Source organism: Panicum hallii, chromosome 7 (assembly GCF_002211085.1).
Source record: "Panicum hallii strain FIL2 chromosome 7, PHallii_v3.1, whole genome shotgun sequence".
Classification (NCBI taxonomy): domain Eukaryota; kingdom Viridiplantae; phylum Streptophyta; class Magnoliopsida; order Poales; family Poaceae; genus Panicum; species Panicum hallii.
In genome coordinates this window covers 32788801-32808745 of record NC_038048.1, presented here as the reverse complement: position 1 = coordinate 32808745, position 19945 = coordinate 32788801, and the positions used below count along the sequence as shown (strand labels likewise).

Genomic DNA, 19945 nt, shown 5'->3' with positions numbered 1-19945 from the left:
GTCGTAGCCGCTGTACGTACTCAAATATTAATCTGCAGCCAATTTGTTTTAGAAATCAACAGCACTCCTCCATAACGCTGTACGTGTTTGTGAGCATATCCGGACGTACTGTGTTCCATATTTATAGGGGGGAAAAAACATTTTTAGCAGTGTTGTGACCGGCATCTGACGTGCTTCCCTAGCCGCGCCCTGCTTGCCTTATCTGTCGTACTTGGTTAATGGGTACCCGCCTGACGCTGCCTACCGGGATGGATGGAATCAGCGTCCGAATCCGTATCGTTTGCTGGAAACCATACACAGTACAAAGCATCTCCATTCCCGTTGTTGTACGTGAGAGCGACAGCGACAGCGACGAGACAAGAGGATAAGCACGCGTGCGTGCGCGCAAAGTGTCCGTGCCGATCACTGCACCATGTGAGAGTGAGAGTGAGAGTGGCACGCGCGCGTACGTGCAGCTGCCACTCTTATGCTCCATCTATCTGGTGCCTCTGCAGGTAAAGCAGGCATTAGCGCGGCAAGATTCTCCTCGATCGAGTATCCGATTCTAACGCTGCCGGTAGGCCATCGTCTGATCATGCTGGTTCTTCTGCAGGTGTGGTAGTGGATCCGAGCCCAGCCCTCCAGCTAGCTTTCCATACGTGGAAGCCTATCCGATCCATACACGCATTCAGCTAGCTTTTCACAAATATCTTCCCGGCCGTGCATGCTTCACCTTTTTTTGTGTGTGTGATGTCGCATCCACAATGACAGTGCTGATGAGCTGAAACTGGAAACGACTTGTTGGGCGTAAAGGGATCGCGGAGAGATCTGCCTGCGCTTTAATTAGCAGCAGCTGGGATTAACTAATAGCTTGTTGTTATTTCTGACTACCTCACATACAGACATACTGCACGCCGGAAGAAAGGGATTTGATGTACCAGCTACTACTTAGTATATAGCCGCAAAGCGACCATCGAGCTCTCATCACTGCTAGGTAGCTTCTTCTCACTCGCGGATTGTCGGATCAGGATCGCACCCAGGTCGTCGACGACCTATCGCCGCACGTGCCGGCGACTCCGAGTCTCCGGCCGGCAACTCCACGAAAGCACGTACAAAGGTTCTTTGGAAGGGCTCCGGCTCCGGCTTCTTTGGAAGGGCTCCGGCTCTGGCTTCTTCAGCGGCTTCTGCTGGAACCCTGCTAGATGGAGAAGGAGGTGAAGCGGCTCCACCGAAAGCACATGTTTTTAGAGGAAACACTGGTTCGTCTGACCGCAGGTCACCATCGTCGGATCTCACTGGAACGACCAGCTCGTCCCGGCCGGACACATGGACCGAGCTCTGCCGATGATGTCGCCGTCGTCGTCTCTCCTCCCAATCCAATCACGGAGCAGCATGGTGCCTGTCGATACGTTCGCCGGCAGGGGACGCCCGGGCGGAGATTGCTTCCCGGACCGGAACTGAGACTGACCAGCAGCACAGCAGCGTCGATCCCTATCCAGAGAGTCCGTGCACGTCTGCTCATCAGCTTAGACGACGACGATCCCGCTCGTCAGCAAATATCTGCTCGTGCTTGACCTTTTTTGGCTGTTGCTTCCACACTGACAGTGCTATCCACGACCGTTTCATCTTCGATCTCATTCAAATAGCAGATCATGAGATCAACCAAAATTAAAGGAAATTACTTTGCTTATTCAGACATGCATAACAAAGCGATCCACGGTACGGTACCGCTAGCACCTTATTTCAGCCAAGGACCTATTTGGATGCATTAAAGTTGAGTGCTATACCTTTGCTAAAATTTTTGAATTTTGAAAGTTTAGCCCGCCCTACTAGCATTCCTGTTTGGATAAACTGGTTCTAAAGTTCAGCACTTTGAGGCCTTAGAGCAACTATAATAGTAACCCTAAGTAACCCTAAATCAGACTGCTAGATAGGGGTTTGCCTCTACTTTTACAAGCTTTCAAATTTGCTCCAACTCCAACAATAGCCCTCAATTCCGACTTATAATAGAGGGCTCTGTAACTCCAACAATAGCCCTCAATTCCAACTTATAATAGAGGGCTCCATAGAAACCCCCCTAGTAGTAAGGGTGGAGGAGGGGATTTGGAAGCCTTCCCAAAATAGAGGATCAAGTAGCTAGAAGGTCTATCGTAGTGCATCTTTTTTTATTTAATCCTCTAAACTTGATATAGAAAGCTGTTTAGAGGGTCCGCTAGAGTTGCTCTTAGCACTTGGATCCAAACACCCCTTAGATATATATACTTTCTTTTTATTGGAAAACAATAAATAGACCTTATTGCTTTGCCTCTTGCCTGTGTGCAAGTTAGCTAGCATGTGGCTCATGGAGCTACAGGCTGCGAGAGTCACTGTTTGCTCGGCACGAGCCGTGTCCCATGATTTCCTCCGGAAGATGGGATACCCTGTTCGTTCCTGGAGACCTGGACCACACGGCGCATGGCACATGGGCAATGTGTACATCACTCTGATGTGCACCATGGCACCTACCTTTGCACCGAGAAAATGACATGGCGACGATGGAAACGTCCACGTAGGCGCGTAGAAGCCACGCGCCGCTTAGATGGCGCTGACAAGACAGAGCGATCTAGTGCCTTTGCTGGTGTTTTGGATAAGGATAAGGCCATGCCATCTGGCAAGGCTACGGGAGAAAATCTTGCCGTGCAGGTCGTTCCATGGATTTGTTGGTTGGTTTAAATAGCATATGTCGCTCGAGGTTCACTTCACGAGTCTTTACATAAGTATGCACGCATGTTATGTCCTCCACACGAAAACGGTGTGCTAAAAGGGACAGAAAGGAGAGAACAGCATGTCACTCACCTCTGGAAGCCGGGGGAACGCTAAATAGCTAACGGACAACGGTACTCGAATTGACATCGGACCAATCAGCGGCATGCGTTTGTTGGCGCCCGACGTGCCTGCTTAGGCACCGTGATTCTCTTATCCAGTCTCTCATCAACTTGTGTGCACTATTATCTCATTACTCGCGTAGACATTCATACATACACACACGTACAGATACACCTATAAGTAGATGCACGCAACACTATCTCTATAATACATAAGTATCTCAGAACAGATCTCAAGACCAGTGGTGGAGATAGGCCAGTGCTAACTGTGCTGCAGCTCTAGCCTTGACCAAACAAACCAGTGGTAAGTCACTTAGAAATTAAAGGATGAACCACTAGGCTTTAGCAATCTCATGTGTGCTAAAAGTCTTAGCATGAGGCTAAATCTGATCTTGGCTCCAGCCTAGCTCGAAATTGATGAACTCATCACAGGTGTCTCGCATCGATGGATATATCATCTATCGCTAAAAGAATATATAATATCGGTTAAATTTTATAATAAATTTAGAAAAAAAAGTGAGCACCTATGCCGAGTTGAAAACTCAGAACCACGTATCATATCAGTATGTAAATTTCACCGTAAGGAATCTCACCAGCTGAGTTACGATTAATTCGTATAACTAAAATCACATACATATGTAAATTAGAAGACGTGGAGAGTATCTCGTGGCATGGATACTCCCAGAACTATATAGCCTCACCCCCCGACAAGAGTTAGCCTCCACAAATAAAAATAATTTTAAGTTTTCTTATGTCAAATGTTTTTAACTTTAATTGTAAATAGCAAAAAGTTCACAATATCGTCAGTTTAAAATTATATTGGATCCATAGTGAAAACCAGATATCATGTTATTAGAGGGGAGGTGTTTCATGGTGTACATGCATCGTTCCTTCAGAGCACCGGCTAGCTATATCCGATCCCTCGATGCATGGGTGTGGTGTTGGTGGGTCTGTGCCACCGGCCGACCGGATGGATGGGTCACCCGTTATTTGAGTGCGGATCCTATATCGATCCCCATCGGCTTGCGCAAGCACGCAAGCTCAAGCAGCGCAGACCGCAATTTGCAAGTGCGCGCGCGCGTGTATATATACCACTGTTCGTCTAAACGATCGTTTAGTCCATTTACACGCCGTATACACACTACAGCCATATCCGTTTAATCAGTCGTTTAGTCCCTTAATGGGTGTTTAACCCGTTTAAATGATTGTTTTGCCCGAATAAATAGCTAAACGATAGGTGACCGACTGTTTAGCGTGTAGGCTAACACTGATATATACACATGCGGCCACGGCGGTGTCTCCGGCGGCAATCACCCCGGCTGGCCGGTGCGGCGTGCCCATCAGCATCTGGAGACGGAGTTCGTCCAGCGTTCCGGTGGGCACTGCAAGCTAACAAATATCCGGCCGATCGACGTGCCACTACTCCAGACCGGCCTATCATCGCCGGCTCTAAACCCAACATCACCGTCGGTTTGGCCTGTTGTTGGATTCAGGTAAGTGGTGATAGGATTCTCCGGACCATTACCCGGCGGTGATAATCATTCGGCGAAACCAAAAAAAGAAAAAACTGCCCCATGCGCCGTCCGTTGTTGCAGGCCCGCACGCTGCTATCGCTGCCGCCCCGCGCATTGCTACTCCCCCACTGCAACTCCCGTGGATTCGTGTGCCGCTCCTCGTCCCGCCCGCCCTTTCATCCTTGCCGCACCACGCCGTGCCGCCGCATCCTCGAGCGCAGTCTCAATCTCCGTGCCGCTCCACCACGGGGGAAGAAGGTAGGGAGAGGAGGGGCCGCGCCGTTGCTTCCCCACGAGGGAGCTCGCGCTTGGCATCGCGCCGCTGTGGAGGGAGGAGGCGGGGAGAGGAGGGGCCATGCCACCGCGGAGGGAGGAGGGGCCGTTCCGTGCCGCGCCACCGCTTCCCCGTGAGGGAGCTCAAGCTCGGCACCGCACCGCCGTGGAGGGAGGAGGCTGGGAGAGGAGGGGCCACGCCGCCACGGAGGGAGGAGGGGCCGTGCCGTGCCGTGCCGCCGCTTCCCCGCGAGGGAGCTCGCGCTCAGCACCGCGCCGTCGCGGAGGGAGGAGGCCGGGAGGAGCCAGCGACAGCGAGGTAGGTGGACGGGTGAGGTGGCGGGGGAGAAAAATGGGGGAGCTGCGGGGAAGAGATAAGGACGGGAGAGAAATAAAGAGAGGGAGAGGATGAGGACGAGATAAATATTGACTGGATGAGAGGGAACGGGGCATCACCGCTGGTTCGTGTTACGATCCGGTGATGATAAGATACTATCACCGTCGGATAGTATACGAACCGGTGGTGATAGGTTCGACCGGCTTCATCGTTAGGTCGTATTACACCCGACGGTGATACTCACTATCATTGCCGGTTTCGTTCAAACCAGCGGTAACAGAGTGTTTGGGATGGATCGTTTTGGAGTAGCGTGCGTGCACGCCGAGGTCTCGGCCAAGCGTTCGATTTGATTACTCCATATATCGTCGCTCGCACATCGATTATTGGAGACTGATACGATAAGTGATTACCTTCGTTGGACCGTGTACATAAAAGGGATCTAATTAACGTACGTCCCTGTCGCCCTGTCTGTCGGTCACAAGACTAGCAACACCGTCCGTCGTCGTCGCCGAGAAAGGGAAAGGGGAGACGCAAGATTATTCTTCCTCATCTGCTGGGGTTCCTGCAGGAACCGTCGGATACGGTGATGATCCATCTTTCCCTCGTTCAAGGCGAGGTACACATACACGCCACCCACCGCTCGTCACGGACCTGGTGGCTCCCGGCTTGGTTCGCACGTGCCGTCGGCGCTGACGCCGATCTCAGGAACCCGCGACGTATGCGAGGCTGCGAGCCACCTCGCTCCCCGGTCTGCTAGTCAAGTTACTTTTCTGAAACAACTAGGAGTAGTACACACTAGCTAGCTCTCTACTCTGCCTTTACAGAAAAGAACAAGAAAGAAAAAAAAAATCTGAAGATGGAGTACGAATCGTCGTGTCCGAATCTATCTCTGATCGGTCGAATCAGCCGTCGCTTTCGGAGGATCGCGGCGGCGACCGTACGTGAGCGTGAGACGAGGACAAGAAGGTCGTCGCGCGGCGCGGCGCTGCCTGAACGCCTTGCACGAGGCCGGGAAGCTTGCAATTGCTTGTGAGTGCACTACTAATTTTCCTCGCCGAAACTACAATTGCTAATGGACAGACGATGGACCCGAGGTGGGGATGCAAGTTATAAATATTTTGTAAGACTGGATTGATCCAATAAATTAATAAAATGAACTAGAATAATATTCTACATAATTATTTTGTAAGAAAAAATAGGTTATATATATTTTTTTATGGGAACCATGGTTATATAATTAACAAGCTGATCGAGAAAATATCACTAATCGAGAGCTCTACCGATCACTGGTCTCCGCCCATGAGCCATGACCGAGCTCCATGGCGCCTGCCGATATTTATGGCCACCGGCCCCGCTGCAGGGTGCGCTCATCGATCGATCAGCTGCCTTGGACGTCTCCCTAGCTTTGACAAATACCTTTGGCGTGCTTGACTTATTACACACCATGCGGGCTGCCGCTTCCACACTGAAAATCTGATAGCGCTAGCTTAGCTACCATATGTACAAGATCATATTCAGAAGCATAGCGCAGCGGCAGGCGATTAACTAGCTGATTGATCAATTACTTTATGATGCGTGTATGCTCTTGCACACGAATTATATTCTTGAGAGAGTGATTGTCGCCCTCCTTTCAGTCCGAGGGCGAAGGATTTGGGTAGAGAAAGGTACTGACTGTTTCACCGTGAGAGCAAAAAATGGAGAGAGAGAGAAAAAAAGATGCGTCTGCCGGGAGTCGAACCCGGGTCTATTGCTTGGAAGGCAATTATCCTAACCGTTGGACTACAGACGCCTTTGTTGGAGGATGGAGTAAGCCGGTTATAAAGAACGAAACGTTCCGTCTAGCACGCCTTCATCACTACGGCCACCGTGTTTGGGCATGACTCAACTATGATCCTCTACGGCAAGTTGCAGCCTCCTTGTGGCTGTCACTATGACAGTGCTACCAAGTACAACGAATGACTCCTGGTCTCTCTGCTGCTAGTTTTTGAGAATATCGGTATGACCCTCATAGTCTTATAGCATCATTTTTTGGGGGTGGGGAGGACAACAATTTATCGTGACACAAACAGGATAGTCAAAGAGGTGATTCTAGTAGTGTTCTGTTGTCATCTAGGTAAAGTCGATAGGGTCACACACAAGGCGCCACAAATGAAAAACAAAGAAAGCAAAAGCCGTATGGCAAAGAAAGTCTTGGGGGGGGGGGGGGGGAGGTCTGGGGATAAGAAACATGCAAGATAAAATGAAAACAAAGACCACTTGATGATACTAATGCAAGAATAATGTAGACTAATGTGCAAAGTTCTCATGTGATCGCAAGTCCCGTAATATATGCCAAGCTAGAGTTCTATCTAACTTACTGAAATTTGTTTATGACTCAAACGAATTTGATATTAAATGCTTGTACCAATGTAAGTGGCAATACTTGGGTGGAGCAACACGTTCAAATTTAGCTCAACACTATTTTATGTGAGCTTTGGGCATGTACTGTGTTTCCAAAAAGGAAAGGCTCAAAACGGTATTTTAATTTTGGTCGTGGACAAAAAGATCACGAACTTGACACCCATTTGGCCATTTCCCCTTTGTGACACAACCAAAACCAAAAGTTTGGGTTCTGCCACGAGCTGAAACCAAAGAGCCTAATTCGGCCCAACTCTTCGGTGAGCCCACCTCTCGCAGTGCCCCTAGCAGGCCGCTGTAGAATTCTGGCGGATGAAGCCCAAGACTTCGGTCGCCCAACCCATTTTGTTTTGCAGCACATTCGCATCGCAGCCCATACCTTTTCTCACTGACAGGAGGACCCACCCGTCGTTCTCAGCTCTCCGATTTTCCCCTCCTCCCTCCCCCAATTCCAAACTTTGGAGGGAAAAACCACCAAAACCCCCCCAAAACCCTTTCCCCCCCATTTCCTTCCCCGATCAAACCGCCGCCAAAAATCGAATTTCCTTCGAGAAAGATGAGGCGCCGGAAACTAGTCGTCCATTCTGATTCCGACGAGGACGACGGCGAGGGCACGCCCACCGCCACCCCCGCCTCCGCTTCCGCCTCGGCCTCGGTTTCAGTCTCCGTCGCCAGCGGCGGCGGCGGCGGCGGCGGCAGCGGAAGCGTCGGCCGGCCCTCGCCCTCAAACCCTAGCCCCCTCCCGGTCCCCTTACCGTCCCTCTCGCAGTCCTTCGATCCTGTCGTGATCTCTGACGACGATGCGGAGGAGGAGGTCGATGAGATTGTGGACTCCGACGGGGACTCCCCCATCGTCGACGCCGTCGAGGTCATCTCCCCGCCGCCTCCTCCCGCGCCCGCTCCCCCTCCTACCGCTACCCCGTTCCGGACCCCAACCCCGACCCCGCCTCCTCCTGCGCCCGCGCCCGCGCCCGCTCCCGCTCCCCCTCCTACCACTACCCCGTTCCGGACCCCAACTCCGACTCCACCTCCAGCGCGGACCCCAACCCCGACTCCGCCTCCTCCCGTGCCCGTGCCCGCTCCCGGCCCCTCTCCTATTACTACCCCGTTCCGGACCCCAACTCCGACTCCGCCTCTGGCGCGGACGCCGCCTTCTGCAGCGCTTCCGCACCCGAGCCCGCCGCCGCCGGCGCTGAGCGGGCGGCTGCGCCCGGTGTACGAGCTCCTGCGGGGGCTCGGGCTGCGGCTGCGGCCGGAGTGGCTCGAGTCCTGCGCCGCGGGCATTCCCGGGTTCGACGGCCTCGGCGGCGCGGCGGCGCAGGCCAGGCGGTGCTTCGAGCAGTTCCTCTTCGCCGATATGAACGCCTGCGGGGCTGGGGTCCTCCCGGAGGGTGTTGGGAGCATGCACGCCACCGTCCTCGATGGCCCCTTCGTGCTCCAGGTTCGATATTGCTTACTGCAATTTGGGAAAAATGACGGGTATACTTTGCTTTATGAGCTGTTGATTTCCATGCTGTTCCTGGTGCCCCATAGCGTAATGTAGTAATGTAGTTGTGAGATCCATGGAATGCCGCACATACTTCTGATACATAAAAAGAATGTTTGCAAATTAGTCTCTGTTTCGAACTTAGGTGTTACTGCCCTGTGCTTTAAGTTTCGTCTGAAGTGGGTTGTCAAACTCGAACCTTAAAGCTTTGGTTTGCTTGATGTATTCTTATCTTGAGCTCCAGAAATGCACAGTTCATTAAAATCGGGAAATCTGGGTTGGAACTGTTTCCAGGCGCTGGCTGCATAGTATTAGAAATACTGAAGGTATTCAGAGCTTGAACGTAAATGAAGGCCACATAGTTCAGACTTGAGATTGGCAGATTTATGTTACTTTGGTTGTGCTTCTAAGCTAAGGTTTAATGTCTTTAGCTGCTCCAAGCTAATGTAGCTACACGTGACTTCATCTTCAAATATAGAATCATAGAAGATACACATTGTAGTAAGCAACTATGCAGGCTAGTTTGCCTACTTGAAAATATTACAAAATTAGATCCTGTCCCTTATGCTGGAATTAACAGAAGTTTTGAAGCAAGCAGTTTGAATCATGCATAAATCTGCAAAAGTCCTGTTTTCCAAACATCGCCCTGCTGAGTTACTAACCTAGGATGTTAATTCCTTTGTTAGGAGCTACAATTAAATTGTAAGAATAAATCAGAGAAATGGCCGATCAACCTTACATGCTTATGTCATCATCTGATTTATGAAACCCAAAGTACTGTTGTCCCTGGCAGTCCTCTGTACATGGCACACACTAGATCACTCTGTACCATACTAGTTTTTTTAGGCTTTTGACATGTGCTAAGTGGCTAATTGCTTACTGTTCCAAGAAATGGGGTTTTTACTATGCATTTCCAGCATAGCACTATGCCATATTGCCATTCAAATGTTTTGTGTTCCTAATTTTCATATGCCAGTTTATTTGCTACAGCACCCCTTCATTGTTTTACCTTTAATATTGTATGCTTATTACACATTTTCTTGGTTTTTCCTTTCTATAGGACAATGCGATAAAGGACTTCATGTCCTTTTCGCGATGAGGCATTGTATATGTGACTGAGTGACTCTGGGTTTTGCAGGTTGATGAAATTGTCAACATGTCAGCTCCTTTGAAGGAAAGATATCGTGATGCACATGCGGGGCCAAAACGATGCTTAAAACTGTCAATGACAGATGGCATCCAACGCATATTTGGAATGGAATACAGGCCTATCAAAGACCTGGCAGTTCTAGCTCCTGCTGGACTAAAGGTCATTTTTATGCCCCTTTATGCCTGAGAAGGTTGCCTTACCTTTGGAATGTGTTTTTTCGCCCCATAGAATATACTTGAGAGTTGTGACAAATATGCTTAGTTGCATTTAATATATAGCAATATAAGATATACACATTATAATATAAATGTGTAACTTTTTACTGTTGTTTGTTATCTGTATATTAAATTCGTGCGGAATTTTTTTGTTGTGATTACGGCACTCACTCTTTATATTTCTTTTATCCACAAGATATTCTAATAATTCACAATATGCCAACAAAGAACTGCATCTGTCGCCTATCTGTTGCCCTCCCATTGCTTATTGTTACCCTGTTGACTTGAGCACTGATAAGCTTTTGTCAACCACTGTCTTGGATTGTTCAATATATTTTCCCATATGTTCCTTCTTAATATAAACTTACATTATCACATCTGGATAATGCTATTGGAAGGTGGATGCTTAGTTTCCTTCCAGTGTTTTTTCATTGAAGAAAATTTTGAAGTTTCTTTCTGTGACAAACATAAAAAAGCGATGCATGTGACATGTGAAGCATTATTAGGGAGCTGGCTATTTGGCTAAGGCATGATTGTAATTAAGAAAACTTGGAACTCAGTTTCAGAAGCCATGCCTTCTCAGCAACTTGTCATCATTTATATTTTTCTTTACAATTCTTATCTACAGCTCACTTATTTTTTTTATCGCATCTCAGATTATTATAAGGAATGTGCACATAAGAAGGGGACTTCTTATGTTAGTTCCCGAGGTTATTGATATTCTTGGGGGCATAGTTGATGAATTGGAAGCAGCACGTGATAGACTAGTTTCTGAAGTAAACAAACCACCTCGTGGGAAAAGGTATACATAGCACATTAGTGAACCTGATAGATGCTCATACATGATATTTCGTTTCTATGTATATTTCCTCATAACAGATATTTAAGAAATAACTCAGCACTTGTTTATGCAATTTTCCTATTAGATTAGATTATGATCATTGATTGGATCAACTGGAACACAAGCATTTCAGTTTAGAATGTTTTATGTGCCGTGAAACTTGTTTGTTTCAGTTTGTTTCTTTTTTCCTTCAACTGTAATTATCTCAAACTTTCACTGGATACTCAATATTCATGCATTTTTTATCCGCTGCATGTCATGTTATTGCTATTTGGTGTCACACCGTACTCCCTTATGGGGTCACTAGTTGTTCTGTCGCGACTTAATATTTATATAGATTTTCACATGTGTTCACCTCTTCATGCTGCAGGAAACAAGGTGGATTACCTTTGTCTTCAAGAGCCACTCTAGCTGCCTGGCCATGTAGTACCAATGTTACAAATGGTGGTGGGCAAGGGATCTCAATGCCTAGAGCAGTTAATTCTTCTCATCCAACAGGATTTGGTACTATAAGGCCATGTAGCACAAATGTTACGAATGGTGGTGAGCAAGGGATCTCAATGCCAAGAGCAGTTAATTCCTCTCATCCAACAGGATTAGGTACTATATATGATTTGTATAGAGTTCATTTGGCTATTAGCTTTTGGGCCTAGCATCCTTTTTTGAGGTAATATTTATAACTTAATTACAATTAATAATGCTAGTTGGCCCCTGACACCTAGATCTAGGGAGTATATGTGGTCTTGGTCGTTTAGATTGAGGTGGGTGGCGCTGATATAACTTAGTCTCTCTGGGGCGTGTGTGGAGTGTGTTTGGTGAGGTATCTTGGCCTCTCTTTTGTATATATTTGCTCTCTTCTTAATGAAATGACACACAATTCTCGGGGGGAAAATTTTAATAATGCTAGTACAAATGCACTTACAGAAAGGTGTGGTTCACATCTTCATTTTATTAGAGGACTCTTTCTACTTCCCTCCTGTTTCATAAAAAGGGCTCTTTATCTTAAAACTTCTCATTTACTCAAGTTGTGATACTAGTTACAGATTAGCTCTCTGTATACGAACCTCCATTTCAAAATCCCATTCTTTTCGGCATGCCATACTTTGCTGAAAAAGGTATTGTTATCAAGCAATCCTCATTATTTAATTTTCCATTTATTTAAGAATGTAAAGCTCTCATAATTTTATCAGTGCCAAGTTTAATTGTTGAATGTCAAGTAATTTATGTGTGCTCCATTCCCTAAAAGAAAGTAATTTTTGTGTGCAGGTATTCGTAGAAGTACAGAAACTGTGGTTGAAGAGCATGTTAGCCCTCCTGTAGTAGTTAACACTGTCCAAGAGCAAATTCAGCGTGTCCAAGAAATTAACATGGAGAATCCATCTACTTATGATACCAGGAAAAATACAGAAACTTCTGCACATACTACCCATGAACATAATCGCACTCATATCAATGAAACAAGTACACAGACTATCATAGAAGAATGTGTTGACCCTCCTATTAGAGCAAACAATGCCCATGAACAAATACAGCGTGTCCAAGAAATCACCATGCAGGAACAGGCTAATGTTTTTGGTATGACCGCGTCGTCTGTGTCTACCCCTTTCGGGTATGATTCCCGACATGGGTCACATGTTAATTATGGCACTGCTGCTAATGATGTGGAGGCTGCACGGTCTCCAAATGTTGACAGGATCAATCACATGGAATATTCTTTCATTCTAAGTGGTGAAAATGAAAAACCATTTACATACATTTGCAGCCTGCTCAATGAATGGGGTACACAACAGGATACAAAAGCCTACATTCAAGGAAAAATCAAGGTTCATTTGCTTCTAAATACCTTACTTTTTGTTTGCAAGCTTAGGAACCTTTCTGTTCCTTTGTTTTTTTTTTTAAAAATGTGAACTAAAAGTGCATCTATTCCATATTTCTAGTTTGACCAAAGTACTTTTTGGATGATTCATGGAACTGTTCATTTGTATTAAATTTCTGTGATTTCTGTGAGTGTTAATTTATGGCACAACTGCTACAGGGTCTGATCACTTCTGTCAAAAGTTTCCAATATAGACAACGTACCAAATATGAGCTTTATGTATATATAGATGATGGGAGTTTTATTTCGGAGGCCATTGTTGACCATGATGTGAGTACATCTGCTTCTATTACTAATTTATCCTAGTTTTCTACCTTACCACATTTAGTTACGTTCACTTCTGTTTGATAGATTGTGAAGAACATGCTTGGTCTTTCTCCTGGAGAGGTCACTGCAGCTCTTGCTGGCAAATTCGAGTTAGCATCAGCCAGTGAAGTAAAAGAAACTATGAGAGGGTTTCAGAGGTTTTTGGTGAAATTTGAGGTTGGTTTATTTTTCACTGATTCATACGCCTGTTTTCTTAAATTGTGCTTTTACATTGGAAAAGCAGTGTTTTATTAGGTACGCTTTTTAATTATCATACTAGACGACTTTTGTCTTTGTCTGTGCGTTGCTACCATTATCCAAATATCTACCATCAGGGCCATTGCATATAAGATTGTCTGTCCATTCGTCTTTGGTTAACATGTGATGGGATGGCATAGGGACATGTAAGCTGACACAAATTCAAAGTTGTCTAAATAAAATATATGCTTATTAGACTTGAGCAGGCCTTGTTTTGAGGGGAATGATATTTCTTGGTTTTTGGGCCCCTTGTCGTACTAGCTAGTTTTTGGCTTTATAGAATATATAATTCAATTAATCAAGCTAAGTAACTCCATAAATTTAGGTTTTGATAAACACTGCTCATAAAACCTGATGGACACTTTTGGCTGGCACTTAGTTTGTTACGAGGGCTTAGCTTAACCATATATTGGGCACTCATTTTGAGTTTGGATCCTACTTATTTTTGTACAATTATACATTCTAGAGTAGTCTTTGGACCATCTATATAGTTCTGTTTAAAAAGATAAGAGCTATCTATTTTTTTAAAAGTTTATAGCATTTGAAAGGTGTATAAGCTTTGGTTCCCTTGATTCTAGGGTATGATGCTTGTTGAGTACAACAAAGACTCTTCAATTCCTATCGTACGTGAGTTCAATGAAGGCTGTTCAAGTTCGAATGCGTGGCTTCTGCTCCGAAGGCTGAAAACATTTTCTTCCCAAATACACATGCGAAGTCTGGATGCTATGGATACCACTCCATGATAATTTTCATCCTTATATGATTGTTGATGATGCATACACATATATTGCTATCATTTTGATGAGCCAGGCCATTGGCCATGTGCATCTGTGAAGTATCGGTACTTAGCTTCAGGCTTCAGACACCCGTTGGCTTCTTGTATATCTTAGTGTAATTATCCTTTCTATGCGTTGGCCCTCGTTATTCTGAACATTTTAATCCACACTGATTCACATCACTTGATATCATATAATACTGTGAAATTTAGTTGGTAGTGTAGCAATCGAACTTTATGAGTTTAAAGCAAATCAGGGATCCAGAAATGGTGCTGGCCCTAAGCCCCAAACATTTGTTATGGCCTGCCGTCTGCATGATCTGGGCTTTTGGGTTCTTTGGTAAAATGGTAGATACTCCTGGTCTCGTTCTGTTCTGAACTTTTGAAGTGCTACCCTGTGATCGACTGAGAAACTCTAAGCTCATGGCCACTCGTGCCAATTGCAGTAGCTGATATCATTGGTTTTTATTTGAGTTTGGCAAGTAGGACTGATTTTTTTCCATTCAAGAGAAATAGCAATAGAATTCATAGAATTGATGTCATTGGCTAATATGTCACAAGGTTCTGTTTTTTTTGTTTCCAGACAAAACCATGTAACCAATAGGTCCCATTTCATTCAAAATAGCATTAGAATTCTAAATCCAGATCTTCAAAGGTTGGTTGCCACTGGATTTCTGGTTGACAGCGTTAACCAGGCCCCCTGGCGTTTCTGGGAATCCAGTTGCATCTTGTACCCATTGGAGATTTGGAACTTTATCTTAATTGGTATAGTGAAAATCTGTCAGTATGAGAAAGAAAGCAGCACCTGGACTTGTTCATGAGTAACAGAATTAACAAAATTTATTGGTTTACCATTTTAAGTTTTCCATAATTTTTTTCCCATGTGGGTATTGTTGTAATTGTTCTATCATGGCACTGCTATTTTTCGTGAATTGGCTGGCAATCATGCATGGTCCGACGCCTCATGCTTGTACAAACTCTTTGGAAATTTAGATACCAACATTTCAGGCTCCTTTTGATGATATTATCTTTCCACTGCAGTATAACCCTTTCTCTCTTTCTTTTTGTTGTGAGCTTCATGAATCACGCATGAAATAACATGGTGACAGGAAAACGAGCTCTTCCCGCTTTTCTGGTTTGGCCTGTTCCCCTTGTTCTGAATCAAACTAGAAAGCATGAAGCTGATTATGTTTGATTATTGGTTCTTACATACAGGTCACCATGAAGCAGCTTATTCACAGTCCATGCTGCCACAGCCTGACCACAACGAGTCAACGACCAGACACCAGAGCGAGGGCGGATGCTCGAGCACCACCAGCTCCTCCGGCCTCCCTACCGAACAACCTACTGGTCCTTGATCTCCGGCGACCGGAGCGATGGTGGCTGCACGGCGCGGCGCACGCCGGGCAGCTCGACGAGCCACTTCCCCAGCGTGTCGGTGGAGGCCGCGCCGGCCCTGTGGACGGTGAGGAGGCGGGAGTTCCAGGCCAGGACCTCCGGGAGGCAGACCCGGAGCAGGTACACCCCCATGTACCACCTCGGCTCGAACACGTACCTCGCGCCCCGGCACACGTCGCGCACCACCGTCCGCGCGAAGTCACCGACGCGCTCCGCCGGCGTCGGACCCAGGATCGCCTGCGCCACCGGCCAGCACAACAAGGTCTCTGTTAGTGATCGATGGCAGCTAGCTACACCAGATCATCAACAAGGCGTTGAGCGATTGCGTACGTCTCTTTCGTCCTGGTCCACCTTCATCTCGCCCTCCTTGGTGAGGATCTTCCCCTTGGTGATCTCCGACTCCACCACGCCCGGCACCACCTCGGTGATGCGGATGTCGCTGCCGAGCTCCATCCGCAGGGTGTCGTAGAAGTTGAGCGCGGCCGCCTTGCTAGCCTGCGGATCGGGGACACGCAATTCAGTTTCGAATGCAGATGGTGATCCAGTTGGAATACTGATGAGTAGTAGTAATACTGACATTGTAGAAGGTGTTCCGCCCGATGAATATGTAGGACGAGTTGGAGGTGACGCCGACGATCCGGCCGTTGGTCTTCTTCAGGTGAGGGATGGCGAGCCGGGTCGGGTACACATGGCCCCAGAAGTTGATGTCCTGGTAAGCACGTGCAAGCAAGCAAGCAGCAGCCACATTCGGTTAAAACCAATTCAGAGACAGGATTAGGCAGATTGTAGTGCCTTCAAAAACACATGAGCCAGAAGCAGTGGCGTTCTTTCATGGAACTGGCACAACTGCTCGTACCATGAGTGTTCTGAAGTGGTTCACGTCTTCCACCTCTTCGAACTTGCACACCTGCCAGATCGAGGCGTTGTTCACCAGGTGATCCACTGCAGATGCATCGCAAATTTCTCAGTTAGCTTCGTCCTTTCATCAAGGGGAAAACAACCGGTGGTTGTGTGTGGAAACAGAGCTTGGAGGTGCAGGAGGTAAGAAACGGATCGATCAGATCGATTCAATTCACTCGTCTGATCTGAGCGGCGCTGCTAGATAAACCGCGAATCGATCGTGTCAGACTTACGCCGACCGAAGTAGCGGATCGTGTCGTCGACGAACTTCTCGCACTCTTCTGGCTTGGAGACGTCGGCCGGCAAGACGAGGACGCCCGGCGAGCCCAGCGCCAGCGCCCTGTCGCCGACCTCGCGGAGGCTCACCTCCCTCCTCGCCACCAGCGCTAGGTAGGCTCCCCTCTTGGCGTACTCGTAGGCCAGGTGCTGCACGCACATGTACAATCAGACGGATCAGTCCTTGCAAGTAGTAACACATGCTGATCAATGACCAGTAGTGGTTCGCACCTCGCCGATGCCGGAGGAGGCGCCGGTGATGAGGACGACCTTGCCGGCGACGTCCTCGGGGAAGACGGCCCCAAGGAGGTAGGTGGTGAGCTTGTACACGTAGTACGGCGGGACGACGGCCGCCAGGAGCGCCGTGAGCGACACCTGCAGCGCCGCTCCGGCCAGCCTGCTAAACACCGTCATGGCGCGCGCAGCGGCGGCACGTCGCCGCCGGCGATGACGCAACCTCGGCACCAGCAGCAGCAGGGAGTTCGTGGCGACGGCGAAACAGGGACACACTACTCGCGCCGCCGTGGGTACCGGTGCCTGTCTGCACCAGCACTTGTGCGGCGTGATGAAGTGATGGCTCGTTCGGGCTGGAGGAGACACGTGGAGAGGCGACGACACCTGGGGGCCGGGCGAACATGTACGCGTGCGCGCCACCGCTTTGTGCAGCGCCGCGCACCACCGGACACCGGCTAAGAGTCCAAGACGTAGCAAAGCTCGTTCAGACACGAAGAACTGAGAGCGAAAGGGCCAAGTTCTTTCCTTGCGAGTCTATTTCCATTTCTACCTGGCTACCTGCTGTCCCAAGAAGGAACATAAACCTGCAAACCATGTCAGCTCAAACAGTTCAGCGCTCTGCACAATAGAAGAAACACGAACCTTTTCGTGAATACTATACCGCACCTGCCACCAAGATCTGCAGGCATTTGGTTCTCACGATAGTTCTTGCTGTACAATCCAGATTCAAGCCTCTCTTCGCTTGGCGCAAACAATGTACGCGAGTCCACCAGCTTGACCACGAGGAATGATGGAAAATCTTAGTAGCAACCGGATCATCATATTCAGGCATGAGGGCACCAACAACAAGAATTTTTGGCTTTTTTGAAGGGAAAAGCTGAAGAGATCCATGATATTTCAGTTGACAAGACGCTTGACGATGACTTAGTTGACAAGGTCATGTCCAATTTAAAGGGGCACTGATCAAAGCATCTGGCATTATTCAACTTGCTGCGCTCGGCGGCCGCGCAGCGTGTCCACGTCGGCGGCGAGATTGTTTTGGTGCGTACGATTTTCGTCGGTCGGCTGGAGTCACCTGGCGAGGCGGCCTGCCTAGATTTTTACCCTTTCCATGGCGATTTGACTGCTGACTGCGTGCGCTGCGTTGCAGGTGCTGGAGACCTCCGCGTCCCTTGCATGTTGGTGTGCTGGCGCAACCGTGGCGCGCCCCGGCTCCCCTAGCTGCTGGTCGAATTCTATAAGTTCTGTCCTTGCGTTTTCACTGTCCTTTATTCCTCCGTTTGCCTTCGAGGGTAAGTTTTGCAGCCTTCCGCTGCTCCCTGTTCTTGCATTCTTTCGTTCCTGCCTTTGAGGTTTGGTGCCCTCTTCGATCTTTCTTTTGTTGCTGTGCTGTTTACGTACGCCCGCTCTTGCTTTCAATCGTTGGTTGGCCTAACTTCTTTTGTTTATTGCTCTGCAGGCTGTGCTCATCCCCTTTGTTTATTGGGACCCGGCCATCGCGTTCTGCCTCCTGCCGGCGCCAGCCAGCCCCAACGCCGGCGCGCACCCGGTGAAGCCAAGCCACGACAACACGTGTTGCCATGTCAAGCTTGTTCAAGTATCTAGCTGTTAGCTTGTTAGTGCGTCAAGGGACTATGCATGAGCTCACGGCCTGTGTGCGGCCATGCCCACGTTGTGGGCGAGAATAGCTCGCGTAGTCCGAGTCCTCCGCGTTCTGGACTCGCTCTCGCGACGTGCGTCGTGGGGATGGACGCGGCAATATCGCGGCGGGAGAAGCGCTCCAGTGCTGATTTTCCGTTTGATGTAATCATGAATAAAAGGATGAATAGAGTCCAAAAATGCTGCGACGTTTTTGAGGCAGCCCAAAACCCTCTCGTGCTCGTGTGTTCTAGTGTTTCCAGGTGAGCTTCAGCTGACAATTGGTACCAGAGCATTAAGCTGGGACTCACGCCGTGATGCAGTCACCAAAGCCCCGAGGACGTTCGCCGCCGGCGGCGGACAAGGTCGGAACGAGCGCACGCCGTAACCAAGCCGCACGCCCTCGCGTCGGTCGCGCACTCACGACACCAGGGGCGGGCACGGGCCCCGTCGCGCCCGGGAGATCGTCGTCGAGCGCGTCATCCGTGAAGGCGGTGGCTCCAGTCACTGGCCGCAATTGACCAAGATGAATTACGACTCGTGGTCATTGCTGATGAAGCTCAAGCTGCAGGCGCGCCATCTCTGGGAGGCGGTCGAGGTTGGCGATGTCGATTTCCATGACGACCGCACCGCGCTGGAGGCGATCTGCAGCGGTGTCCCGACAGAGATGGTCCCCATCCTGGCGACCAAGGCGTCGGCCAAGGCGGCGTGGGAGGCAATCCGGATGATGCGGATCGGGGATGATCGGGTGCGGAAGTCTACGGCTCAGAACCTGCGCGCGGAGTATGAATAGAGTGCATTCCGCGACGGTGAGCCGGTGGAAGACTTCGCCCTTCGCCTGACAAACATTGTGCAGCGGCTGTCAATCCTTGGCGATCCAGAGCCGGAGGCCAAGGTGGTGGCAAAGTACCTGCGCGTGGCCCGACCAAGATATCAGCAACTCATCGGGCGGAGGGCGCAGCGTTGGGCCGGATCAGTGTCGGAGATGTGGGAAGACCAGTCACTGGGCCCGGGACTGCCCAACGAAGCACAAGCGCGCGGAGGCCCATGTGGTCCAAGGAGAGGAGGATGACAGCCCTGCCCTCTTTTTTGAAGCGGCGTCGATCGGGGTTGAGGCGACGCCAGCATCCGCCGCTGTGCACTTGATGGAGAAGAAGGTGGTGCCGCAGCTAGATGGAGATGCCAAGCGTGATGCGGGGCTCTGGTATTTGGATACTTGGGTCACAAA

General features: G+C 48.7%; 3 protein-coding genes and 1 non-coding gene across 4 annotated transcripts; 2 read left to right on the top strand and 2 right to left on the bottom strand.

Moving 5' to 3' along the window:
* Nucleotides 1–6684: 6684 nt before the first annotated feature.
* On the bottom strand, nt 6685–6756 carry TRNAG-UCC. Its single transcript has one exon. It is a non-coding gene; the product is annotated as a tRNA-Gly (tRNA).
* A 1112-nt stretch (nt 6757–7868) lies between these two features.
* On the top strand, nt 7869–14617 carry LOC112901115 (recQ-mediated genome instability protein 1-like). The gene is made up of 8 exons (XM_025969954.1): nt 7869–8805; nt 9989–10159; nt 10872–11017; nt 11427–11656; nt 12323–12879; nt 13092–13202; nt 13284–13415; nt 14075–14617. The coding sequence occupies exons 1-8, from the start codon at nt 7921–7923 to the stop codon at nt 14237–14239; spliced, it is 2397 nt and encodes a 798-aa protein (XP_025825739.1). The 5' UTR covers nt 7869–7920; the 3' UTR covers nt 14240–14617.
* A 932-nt stretch (nt 14618–15549) lies between these two features.
* Nucleotides 15550–17327, bottom strand: LOC112901336 (11-beta-hydroxysteroid dehydrogenase 1B-like). The gene is made up of 6 exons (XM_025970230.1): nt 17077–17327; nt 16803–16995; nt 16526–16611; nt 16247–16378; nt 16000–16164; nt 15550–15906 (listed from the first exon to the last, which is right to left on the bottom strand). Exons 1-6 carry the CDS (start codon nt 17257–17259, stop codon nt 15616–15618), a joined length of 1050 nt encoding a protein of 349 aa, XP_025826015.1. The 5' UTR covers nt 17260–17327; the 3' UTR covers nt 15550–15615.
* LOC112900662 lies at nt 17293–19510 on the top strand. The gene is made up of 4 exons (XM_025969495.1): nt 17293–17415; nt 17950–18015; nt 18539–18676; nt 19277–19510. Exons 1-4 carry the CDS (start codon nt 17293–17295, stop codon nt 19508–19510), a joined length of 561 nt encoding a protein of 186 aa, XP_025825280.1.
* The last annotated feature ends 435 nt before the right edge of the window (nt 19511–19945 follow it).